Raw genomic sequence first — 12,841 nt, 5'->3', positions numbered from 1 at the left:
GGAGGTTAAGCTGGTTTTGGCATGAGGGGTGGTGGAAGGAGAGAAATTGATGATGTTTTGGGCATGGACTGAAAGTGGAACGGGAAGATAGCCGGTATAAAGAGGTGAGGGGAGTGATGAGACAGGGACCAGGTTAATGAGGGATGGACCAGGGCTGGGGTGATTGAAGGATGACGGACAGATCGAGTCAGGTAGGGAAGGGGTAGCATGGAAGCTGGGAGTCAGCAGGAGATGGATGTTAGATGGAGGCAAGACTGAAAGGGCTGATAAAACCTGGTGGGGGGGAGGGTAAATGTGGTTTTAGCTACAAAAAGGTGATAACAGGAACATACATTCAGTATCTGATAACAGGAGAGTGATAAGAAGAAGTATTAAGAGAGAGATGAAAGGCTGATGAAACCAGAACAAGATGGAGGAGGTTGGGCGATGAGAGGCAGAGGGAGAAATGTATGGGTAGTAGGTTGGAACTGAGAGGACTATGAAAATGGGTGAGGGGAGGCTGGAGGGGCTGGCACATGGGAAAGAAGATGAAAATAAGAGGACTGGAGGATCAGATGGGGGGGGTTGGGGGAGAGGGAGGAGCACACTATAGCAGAATCTATTCTGAATTTGGAATAATCAATATTCATATCGCTGGGCTATGACCACCCATGTGGAATATGACCTCACTCTGGCAATGGATGAGGAAGGACAATGGAGGGTGAAGCTGAGGACAGGTCAGTGTGGGAATGGGAAGGGGAACAGAAACTGCACTTGACGGAAGCTTAGGATGGCCCTTGCAGAGAGAGCATGGACGCTCGGTGAATTGTTCGTGGCAGTTAGCGCAATAGCTTTACTATACCAGCAATCGCTGATGAGGGTTTGACACCCGCCACTGCTTGTAAGGAGCTTGTGTGCTCTCCCTTTGACCGCATGGGTTTTCTCCAGGTGCTCTGGTTTCCTCCCACATTCCAAATACATACGGTTAGGGCTACTGAGTTGTGAGCACGCTATGCTGGCACCTGAAGCATGGTAAAACATGTAGCCTGCACCCAGCACAATCCTCAAACTGTGTTGGCCGTTGACACAAAACGACGCATCTCAATAACAAATAAAGCTAATCTTTGTCTTTAAATCAGGTTCCTCATCTGCCCTTGGACCCATGTCAGGAGCACTGAATGCAGTGGGCAAAGTCGGAGGAGGTGCACATGAATCTTTGCCTCATTTGGAAGAACTATCTAGGTCTATGGATGGTGGTGAGAGAGGAGCTGCAAGAGTAAGTGTTACACCTCTGGTAGATGCAGGGGTTTACCTCAGAGATCAGGGAGAGATGAGTGGGCCACGGAGTCGAGGAGGGAGTGGTTCCTACAGAAGGTGGAAATGAGTGGAGAAATGGCTGGTGGTGGGATCTTACTGTAGGTGGTGGAAATGGTAAAGGATGATGCGCTGGATTTGGAGGCTAGGAGGGTGATAGGTGAGCACTAGGGGCACTTTAGCACTGTTCCATCTGGAGGAAGCTGGGGTGAGAGCAGAAATCTGAAAAATAGAAGAAATATGAGAGAGAACTCTTCCTAATGGTGAGGTTATTTGAACCACTTACCGATTACAGTTGGACCCTTCAACATTATATTTACAGTTGCATTCTCCTGTTTCAGCATCACAAATTCTTGTAACACCCGCCATATTGCAAGTACAGCGCCTGCCATCAAAACAACAGTTTTTTAATTCTGGGAGAATTGGGTGTCATGCAATGATTAACTCAAATGGAACACTAAGTTTTGTCCTGCTACTTTCCACCCACCCTGCTCTGGAAGCACTATTTCTCAGCTAATGGTAAAACCTTTATATTTCTGTGTAGAGAGGTGCTGGCAGTTTATTATTGTGAAGAAATCTGGCTGGTGTAACACAGTGATTGTGCACAGTGTGATGTAGTGTGTTCTCTTATATAGGTCTTTGATGAGTTCACAAAATAGTATATTGTTAAAGTAATAGCAGATCACGTCACTGACCAGAGAGTACTGAATGTTTTTGACTCCATGTGCCACTCTCATATAAGTTACATGGAAATATGTGGATAATGTAGCTCTTAACTTGCCCGGCTGACCCAGGTAACTTATGTTGACCCACATGTTCCCCTTCCCATCTGACTGATAGTACTTGTTAATCAACTATTTGGTGTTTCGGCCTGTGGTGTGATGTATAGTCTGGAGAACATTGTTATAAAATGGGCATAAAAACAATGAAAAGATTGTTGCCTAAACCCATTAAGATGAAAAATTCACATTGCAAAGGGAGATTCAAATCTTCTCATCAAGGTTGCATAGTTAATGGATGAGCTAATGGAGGATTGCACAATTGTGCAGGGTTTGGAAATGGTAAATACTGAAGGATTGTGTGCACTGATTGATGAGTTGATGATATGATGGCATAAAGTAAAGATCACCAAAAACCAGAAGAAAGGCTAAAAAGCATTCTTTGCACACTCTATGGTTAAAATGTAGGATTTTCCACCACAAATCTTTGTTTAAGCAAAGCCCATAAATTGTTTTAAAAGGGAACTAGACAGTTGCTTATAAAGGAAGAATATCAAAGGAATGGAAGTGCGAGCAATTCAAAAAGATTAGGATGTGAATCGAGAGTTACAAAGACATTGATCAACCTTGCCGCAAGAAGTGGATTGGTTTAGTTATCTGGCATACTGCAGAAAGTTAAAAGTGCAATAGATGAAATAATAAGAAACACCAGATGTTGCAAATTGTTCAAAAGGCAGAAAACAATATCAACGAACAGCAGACCTGATTTACCTCTGAACAGAGGAAAGGCAGATTTATATTTCAATTATAGAACTAATAAGTGGTGTACCTCTAAAACAATGGCTTGCCTTTGGCCTGTACAAACATTAAGTTCGCTGTTTTATTTTTGTTGTTATGCATTAAAAGTGCAGTACTACATCATAGTTCAAAAGACATGCCATGCAGGAGGAGGTAACAGTTCACCTACCTGCAACCAGTGCTGGATAATGAGTAAAACCCAGGCTGGCACTTGTCACACTTGTCCCCAATCACCCCTTCTGCTTTGCACCTGCAGCGACCGTACTCATCACAGCTACTACCAGTGGAGCCTGAGAGAAACAGAAAACATCGAAACAAAACCACTTCACAGTAAGTTCTTGTTAACTTCACTCAGTTGAGTGCACTTTTAACTCTAATTAAAAGCATTCAGGTTCAAAGTCCATCCCACGATTTTAAAAAAACAAAGGGTGTTCATCCCCGATAATACAGACAAACTGAGTGCTACATGAGCAGGAATGATGCTGTCTAGATAGTATATTAATGCAGACATTTAATAATCACTTAAGCATGGAAAAGGTAGTTAGTTCACAATTGATCAACCAATATCGATATTTTGGTCACTTACAAGATGCCTTTGCATTTCCATGCAACATGTCAAAACGTGGCACATTGTGAAGCATTAACAGATGTCTCAACACTGTGAGGCAGAGCCTTTACCATAGTTCCAAGTATATGAGTATATACACACAACGATGAATTGTTTACTATCTATTCATTTTCTTCAGGTTTTTTGCAAACTCTCTTCTGTCCTTGACGATGACTTGAAGAAACTATTGCGTTGTATTACTGAACCCACCCTGATCAATTACTCTTTCTTTATGAAAGATAAAATAAGAGTTTAGTCATTGGCAACTGAGACTTAAACATACTTTGAGGTAATTTTATCGACTTTGTACAGGAACTGATTTCCCTTTCCTGCTGCTTGCTACCAAATGAAAGATTACAGCCTTCAGAAGCATCAGTGTTGGGCTGTGGCATTCTACGCAGATTCTCAAAATTTTGCTACTCGGGTCACAAGTAGTTTCAGTGAAAGTCAACTATGCGCAAAAAACAAAGAGCAGGGAATTTAGAGAGTCGGAGAACATCTGCAGAGGGGAAAGGACAGTCTTGGTCCTTCATCTGGTCTTGACCTGAAAAGTTAACTGTCCATTACCCTCTACAAATGTTCCCTGATCTGCTGACTTCCTCCAGCAGTGTGTTTTGTGTGCTAGGTGCCAGCGTCTGCAGACCCTACGTTGTCAAATGGCAACAGTGCAATAGTGTCTGCTAGTCACTGACAATTTTGTCAAGTATTTTTGCATTCAATTTTGTAAACTTTTCTTGTCATGTGAAGATTTGACATGAAATTGAAACATTGTCTCCTTTTTGTTGTGTTGCATGGTCTATAATGTATAGACTGAACACTCAACCCCTAGATGGAGTCTACTTAAGGCAAGTATGGCTTATTCTTTATGCTGGTGTTGTTATTGGCTTATATGTGTGCAAAATTAAATGGTAGCTCTCCGCAGCCTTCAATTTGTAGATGCTTAAAGTTAGATCACATTTACCACTTTTAGATTTACTAAATAACAAATCTTTGGACTAATTATATTTCTTTTTTCTCTTGCACAGAAACAAAATGATTTAATTTAAAACAAAGTGGCACAGAGGACTGTAAATTCCCAGTTCTTTCTATTATTTTCACTCTGGAACATACAACAAGGAAGCAGGGGACAGCAGACCACAGCAAAGTGGCTCCATGAATCTGTCATCAGGTCTCCTGAGAAAGCTTTCTAAATGGTGCTGTTTATCTGTGCTCATTATATCAGATGATTCTCACCAATCATCCATGGAGATTGATATCAAATATGAAAAGAGGAAAGCCCACTGCAGAGATCACTCACCCAAGATTGGAATGGTCATTTAATCTAAAGTAAAAAAGCCTCAAGGTGCCATCTTGATCTGATTAATATCGACCCTTAATCCATTGGGCTGTAGGCAAATGATTTCACTGTACTCTCTCCCAGAACTCCACAAACTTACCCAGTAAATTGCATTGGCAGGGCTGACAGTGACTGCCTCGTGTTGCGTAGTAATTCTCCTTACATTTCTCGCAGTGTATTCCCTCAAAGTTACCAACACAGTTTACACAGCGTGTACCACTTCCGGTCTGATGATAGAGTGTAGGATCCCACACGCATTGTCTGGCCCTACGGTTACAGTTGCAGGCTGTGGAAAGACAATATATAGCTTAACCAAAGATGCCGATTAATGTCAATACCAGCAGCACCATTCGAAAACAATTTATTTTTCACTCATATTTAATGCTGCACTGACTCATTAAATTGTCTGCCGATCAGTAGTACTTGCTCATAGCTGCATTAACAATGCAATTCACCTGATTGATTAAAAACATTCCGTACTTCATTGGCTTGTTTTAATCATTGTTCCTTTTATTGTTTTAATTGCTTGTCAACCCTATCAAACTCCATTTTAGTCATTTAACTCCACAAAGCAACAGCTGTAGTAGTCTGCCTGTCTAGACCCTTAACCTCACTGTGCTGTGAAATGATCCAGGACAAATAATTACGTTGTATGTTTAATTTAGCATGATGTTTAAGAATGTTAAAATTGTAACAAAGTACAAGCAAAGAAGATTCACAGGGGAAATGGATTTAAACGGATTATATCAATAGGGAAACACAGCATGACCACAGAACTCCTGGGGGGCATTTAGTATTGTCGCTGAGGGCCGGCTCACACAGTCAGAATGGCTCGGCGACACACCAGCCAGACTTTCACGTATCATAACCCTCAAATAACCGCAGAACTCACTAACAAACTTGGAACTATTTATGATAGGTGACTTCTAAATTAAAATAGAAACATTGCAACCAAGAGAATTTAATTTTAGAAATTACCATTTCTTTTACACTACCCCCCTGCATTTTCCTTATAGAAAACTGTCCTTAAGTCCGTATGAAAAGAAAGTAAAATAACTTTATATCAGGTTTTTAATGAACTGCCTGCATAAGAAATGCAATTGAACATTAATTTCATGTTACTCAGTATGTTAAGGCTGTGTGATAAGGTGCAAGACAAATGCAAGCATTTGTCCATGGACCTGGTGTCTAACAGAAGGACATAGATTTGGTTTTTAAGCTGAATTTATTAACATTTGTATAATGATTTCTGGCTCACTTTAGTTCTGATCCTTCAGCAGTTATTACCTAGACATTCTTGCTTGGTGCCTGTTGCTAGTAGACCAGTAGTACAACATCTGCAATGGAGCTTTGGGCTATTTTTGTTCCTGAAATAACTGGCTTCCATTACAAAATGTAATGAGATGAGTTAGCCTGACCTTTCAGGTTAAGGACTCTTTAACACAGATTATTAAAAATACAATTTACATCAGCAGCATTCAAAATACTTTCACTGATCCCATCAAAGAAGGAAGTGCCACAAGGTGGCTCTGTTTCGCTTTTCCATTTGGAGGTAAATCCTCTGCTCTCCCTATGAAGTATATTATCTGCACTATCTTCCACTCCATCCCAATTCTGTGAAACCACCCTTCTCCCAACAGCATGTAGACACCTACTGTTAGATACAGATGTAGGAATGTAAATTAGATCCTGTTTGAAGCGAGACAAAAATATCACACTCGCACAGATTCTGCACCAACACACAAACTCACATGTCCCAAATGTGCTGCATGTTTATCAGAGAGGGTTGGGTAGTGACCGCAGAGGACCTCTCCTTCCTGCCCCCATATTTACACCCACTACCCCCATCATGGTCAGGTAGACCTTATGTCCCAGCTGAATGAAATTGTTCACATCTTTCAATGTCGTTCAGGAACCACCAGTCATTATCATCATGCTCCATCATCTATAAACGCATTTGAGTAAAGATCCTGCTTAGAACTGCCATGTGGGTGAGGAGAAGCACTTCCTAATAGGACAAGCAAATAAAAGGAACACCCAAAGAACAGGGCTCTGCAGGCAATTCCGCTGCACTACTCAGTGAGCCTGGATCAAGTGTCCCCAGGTTATTAACAAGGCCTTTCCCTTTAGTTTAAATGTCAATAGGGATTCCCACACTGCATTCAGGAAGAGAAACACAAGGTGGTTTCATCCCAACAACACACATCAAAGTTGCTGGTGAACACAGCAGGCCAGGCAGCATCTCTAGGAAGAGGTACAGTCGACCAAGACCCTTCATCAGGACAAGGAGTCTCAGCTCGAAACGTCAACTGTACCTCTTCCTACAGATGCTGCCTGGCCTGCTGCGTTCACCAGTAACTTTGATGTGTGTTGCTTGAATTTCCAGCATCTGCAGATTTTCTCGTGTTTGTGGTTTCATCCCTCTAGTCGGAACTTTATTGTGTTACACACACCTGGCCCAGCCCTTCAGTCTTTCCCTTCAGCCCTTCATATGCTTTTGAAAACCTTTAACTGAGCTTTTGGTCTCTTCTCTCTGTGTGAATGGAGATGAAATTTTGTCTGGTAACATTGCTGTGAAGTTCCCTACGCTCTATGTTGGGTCATTGGGTGACACAGTGACCCTGACCTCTGGAACTTTCCTTGCAGAGTTTGGATATTCTCCCTGTGATCAGGTGTTCTTCTTTCTTCCCATATCCCAAAGTTGTGCTTGTTGCTAAGATAATTTTTTTTTACCGTGCCCATGGTCTGTTCTTTATCAAATTACGGTATTGCTTTGCACTGTTGTAACTATATGTTATAATTATGTGTTTTTTGTCAGTTTTTTTAGCCTTGGTTCGTCTTGTGTTTCTGTGATATCATTCTGGAGGAACATTGTATCATTTCTTAATGCGTGCATTACTAAATGACAATAAAAGAGGACTGCGTGTCCTCATGTTCTAATCTAATTGGCTACTTAAAATTATTCCTTGTGTTGGTGGGTGGGAAGAATCTCATAGTTTCCAGGAAAATACCTGGGGGAACGGGGAACGGGTCTGATGGAATTGCTCTCTCGGTAAGCCACGTGGCTTCCTCTGATTTTGTAATGCAGCATGGAAGTGCAGCATGAATGGAAATTGTTGTGAGCTGTTGGTTCAACACAGTCGGTCTGCGGTGAAATCTGGTACCTTCCAAGTTGCTAAACATTCTGTGGAAACCAATAACTCTATATTGTGCATGTCCAATACTGATAGTGTGGGTTGAAAGTTCCACTGCTCTATGCGATCCCACCTCAAAACTTAAATGCTAGCCATCAGTTTCAGCTGTTGGTGCTCTGCACAAAAGCACACTTGACGCAGTCCCATTACGCAGTATAAGTGATGAATGCCAAAAAGTATTGCAGTGGATGGCTGTAACTCAGATAATATATTGTCTTCTGAGAGACTATTTTGCAATTAACTACTATCAGTTAAAGAGCTCCATTTAGACTTGCTGTAAAAAATACAGCTTTTAAAGTAAACCCACATCATGGAATTAGGAGAGAAATACTATGAAGTGCTCTCCCTTACACACCCAGAGCACACCCTGAATCATTAGAATTAACTTTGCAGAGGCAGCAAAGAGTTACACCTTGAAACATTCTTTTACACTTTCGACTAAGATTCCTTAACAGTTAAGATAGGCCTCTTAGTCCAACTAGTTAACTGTTAACCAGTGTTATAGCTGTGCAAGTGACTTAAAATGGAACAACGCTTCACTGCATCTCTGGCATCAAAGAGTAATTTACTACGCTCCTAGGTCGGGATGGGGAGGAAATTTCCATTAATAGCTCATTCCTTCCTTTCCTAAACAGTATCAGGACCAAACCGTTTTACAACCACTTCATTTCATTACTTGTTCACAAGTAATATCTATTTCCTTAATTCAAATTTTTTTTGGTTGTGGGCATCTTGAGCAGGGCCAGAATTTGTTTCCCATCTCAAATCGCCATTGAGAAGCTGGTGAGGAGCTATTGCCTTGAACTGCTGTAGTCTTTGTGCTGAGGGTACTTGCATTGTTCAGGGTCTGAAAGCATTGTGATTTGGTGGGAAACTTGCAGATTGTGGTATTTCCATACCTCTGATGTGTGCATCCAAAAGTACATCTGTTAATAATTGACAGATCTGGGTTCCTCCAATAGTTAAATCTAGAGCACTAGGCAGAGCGCTGTTTTAAACTTAAGAAGTTACCTTTGTTTTGTGTTATAATGCTAAAACAGAATTAATGTATCTCACGCTTTGAATATTCTTCAAGTTCATCACTATTATTCCTTCAAAACTCAGTGACTGAACATTATCATATTTCAACTGACTTGAATGTAACCTGTTTTGTAGTCAGTGATCCAAGGTTTCATTGAAGTTCAGCCATGCAGAGATTACTGATTATTTCAGTGAGGCATGAGACAAGGACATCATATCACATAGTACAAATTCATGATTGAGTAAATCAGTTCATCAAATGCACACACACACACTCCTTCACAAATGACGTTCATTTCTCATGGTGATCTAATTGATCAGTTTCACTCTTCACATATATAGATTATTAATGCCTATATTTTGGGCAAATTGCCTGCTTATTTGGAATTCAAGATATAGCTGCATGTAAACAGTGTAATGCAGTTTGACCCAGACTTGCAGAATGTAACTCCTAGTATGTCTCTTCGCTATAAACTTAATGAATTTGAGTCTAGTTGTTCAGAAACCAGTGTCTTAAAATTTCCCCTAAATTACCAGTTTAGTTAAGAAAAGCTGGAACTTGAGCAGCACACACAGAATGTTGGAGGAATTCAGCAAGTCAGGCAGCATCTATGGAGGGGAATGGACAATCCTTGTTTCGGGCTGAGACCCTTTGTCAGCACTGGGAAGGAAGGGGGCAGAGGTCAAAATAAGGAAGGGGTGAAGAGAAGGAGTACAAGCTGGCAGATGATAGGTGAGACCAGGTGAATGGGAAGGTGTGTGGGTGGGAGGGGCAATGAAGCGAGAGGCTGGGAGGTGATAGGTGGAAGAGATAAAAGTGTTGAAGAAGAAGGAATTTGATAGGAAAAGACAGTGGACCATGGGAGAAAGGGAAGGAGGATGGGAACTAGAGGGAGATAGTGGGCCAGCCAGGAGAAGTGAAGGAGTGAAAGAGTAATCAGAATAGAGAATAGAAAAAGAGAGGAGAAAGGAGGGGGAGAGATTACCCGATGCTGGAGGAATTGATGTTCATGCCGTCAGGTGGAAGGCTATCCAAACAGAATATGAAGTGTTGCTCCTCCAACCTGAGTGTGGCTTCATCGTGGCAGTAGAGGAGGCCATGGATTGACATGTGGAATTGGAATGGGAAGTCAAATTGAAATGGTTGGCCACCAGGAGATCCTGCCTTTTGTAACAAAAAGAGTGAAGGTGTACAACTGGGCAGTCCAATTCACCAGTCTTCCTTGGACCCTTTACCACATTACTGTTCAGTCACTACAAATTTCTTGTTTTGAGTTAAGTTTATGTCTTAGGGCTAATTTCAATTTAGAGACAGTTTAATCCAAAGCCAGAGTAAAATTATTGGGCTGCTTAGCAGAGTCCTGTGGAGTCAGCAATAAGCAGGCATCATTTTGTGGATTTGCAAATCTGCAAATCTTTCATCCAGCAATGCCTAGCAGTGTCTCCCTAGCAGGATGATAAACAGAGCAGAGAGACAAGCACCTGGTTTTCAGTGTTGCTACATATTCATTCATTAGATGAGAAGGTTTACAACAGAACACATTACCGACATTTAACATTTTTTGGAATGCAAAAATTCAGAAGGCATCTTCCAGGTTTTGGGAGCTAAGCAACTGATGGGCAATAATCAGTGATGGAGTGATCGAAAATGCAGATAAATTGTCATGGGCAAGGTACCAGTTGCTGGAAATTGGAGACAAGGATTGTGCAGGGAAGTGCTGCCACAAACTAGGAATTGTTGCATGGTGCAGTGATAAATAAACAGATAGAAGAACTCTGTGAAAGATTAAGAATCTGATAGAAGTGTCCCAGCAAACAAATGGCTTGGGATATAATTGGAATTGTAACTGAAGTTATCTTTCAGTAAAGTTCAATGTATTTCTTGTGCATGCAAGCACTTCAAGTATTTCACTGTAATAGAAACACAAAAATAACACCACATTCCATCCATCTTTTGTTCTCATTTCTTTTAAGTTATTTTACAGTGCTTTTCAGCATCTAAATCCCCTTATTTTTGATCTTTACAGCAGTCCGCTGCAGTTAGTGTAGTCTTCTCTGCCCATTTAATGTGATTGTGTCTAATGCAGGACTGAAGCGAAAGAGATGATTCATATCCAAATCTGATAAATGAAATAAAAGTTTCATTCCTGCCTGTGGAGATTCTTATAATGCCACTAAATTCATAAAATTCCAAAGACATTCAGGATAGTAGATTAATTGGTCACATGGGTGTAATTGGGTTGCGCATTTTCTTTGGGCTGGAAGGGCCTATTACTGCACTGTATCTCTAATAATAAATAATAATAATAATCATAAAATTCTGTAAGACTCAAATCAATTGTCAATAGGGAAAAAACTGTTTGGCACATTCTCAACAACTACCGCTCAACTATACCCTAATGCCAGTTAATCTAGAAACCACACATCTTTCGGATGTGGGAGGGAATCGTAACAGCTGGGAAAGTTTGTGTAGTCCCTGAGAGAATGGGCAGACTCTGCACAGACAGGACTGGAGATCAGGGCTGAACTCGAATCGATTGAGCTGCAGGCAGTAGTTATACTAACTGTCCGATGAAACACTCCTGGTTGCTTTTTGCGAAAAGTGAACACCCCATGTTGGTTTTTAAAAACACAAACACGAGGAAATCTGCAGATGCTGGAAATTCAAGCAACACACATCAAAATTGCTGGTGAACGCAGCAGGCCAGGCAGCATCTATAGGAAGAGGTACAATCGACGTTTCGGGCCGAGACCCTTTGTCAGGACCATGTTGGTTACCAAGTAGTGCATATCTGGAACAGGATCAAGTCATGTTCTCTCTGTCAGATCAACGTTAATATTTAAAAATGGGTTATGCTGGTGGAGAAGGTACATGGAAACAGTATAAGAATCTGAGATTAGGATTGCTCTTCAAATTCCAGTGCCCCCTCCCCAAAAAGATGATAAAATCTTCAAGACCTATTGCATTTCAACAACAAGACGGCCAGGTCAGCAGAGTAATTGCCGAACATTGAGCCAGCTTGCTGGCAAAGTTCATCCTTCAGCATGCCCTATCCCTGGTCGTATACAGTGACAGGCTGCACTGGCGTTTTTCACCACAAGTGCTGTGGATGAAATGCCTCTAGCCCAGTGAGGTCCTGACCCATTCCTAGGATTCCTGGCTTATTCTGGGTCTAAATCGGACGGTCTGAATTATATAAACAACAAAAGCCCAAGAACAAAGACAGAGATGTTCTAGGAAAATAATCAAACGAATGTCGAAATTTGCCCCAATATCCCTAAGTGTTTCAGATTGCTGCTTCTTCCCTGATGCCAACCATGGTGACATTTTTCAATTGTGTCTTCTTGTTTGGGACAAGGGGCTAAGTTTGAAGCCACGCTCCTCCTCATGAAAAGATGCAGCCGAGAAACATCACCAAGGGTTTCCCAAGCCAGGGAAATAAGGTCTCCAGCACATGTACAAGTGCCTTCCCGCATGCTAATAATCCACAACTGGCATGGAGTGTGCCACCGAGCTGGTACACGGCGCTCTCAGGATGGCAATGTCTGTTCATACCGTGGTTAGACCTGCACGGTGAGTGGTGAGCAGACATCAAATCACACAATGCCATCCATAGGTTTTCAAGAGTAATTTCAATTTTCAACAACCAATTAATAGCACCAGTTCTTTCTGAGTTAATTTAAATACTTCAGTGATTTTGCAGTAAACTATACCTCTTCCTCTGTCCCTTCTTTGCACAGCTGCAAACAGCTTGCTTCACAGGAAAGGGCTGTTTAACGTCCTGAAAGCTGTTTTCTTCAGGAACTAATGAGAGCTGAACTCTGAATCAGCACTCAGTACTTGGAAAGGCAAGTCGGAGCTAGGCCTTACTGC

At 41.5% G+C, this 12,841-nt stretch overlaps 1 protein-coding gene across 1 annotated transcript in view; it reads right to left on the bottom strand.

Annotated features, from left to right (window-relative positions):
• The window catches only part of LOC134354788 (laminin subunit gamma-1-like), a 54,043-nt gene that overhangs the window by 31,838 nt on the left and 9,364 nt on the right, over nucleotides 1-12,841 (bottom strand). The window contains exons 2-4 of the mRNA XM_063064046.1: nucleotides 4,854-5,039; nucleotides 2,980-3,100; nucleotides 1,580-1,678 (exon numbers count right to left, since the gene is read on the bottom strand). Of these exons, the coding sequence (XP_062920116.1) occupies nucleotides 1,580-1,678; nucleotides 2,980-3,100; nucleotides 4,854-5,039 (406 nt within the window). The remainder of the gene's footprint in view (nucleotides 1-1,579; nucleotides 1,679-2,979; nucleotides 3,101-4,853; nucleotides 5,040-12,841) is intronic.

The sequence above is a fragment of the Mobula hypostoma genome, chromosome 12 (genome assembly GCF_963921235.1).
Source record: "Mobula hypostoma chromosome 12, sMobHyp1.1, whole genome shotgun sequence".
Lineage (NCBI taxonomy): Eukaryota > Metazoa > Chordata > Chondrichthyes > Myliobatiformes > Myliobatidae > Mobula > Mobula hypostoma.
Note: the sequence above shows the minus strand (reverse complement) of the source record. Positions and strands in the feature narration are given on the sequence as shown.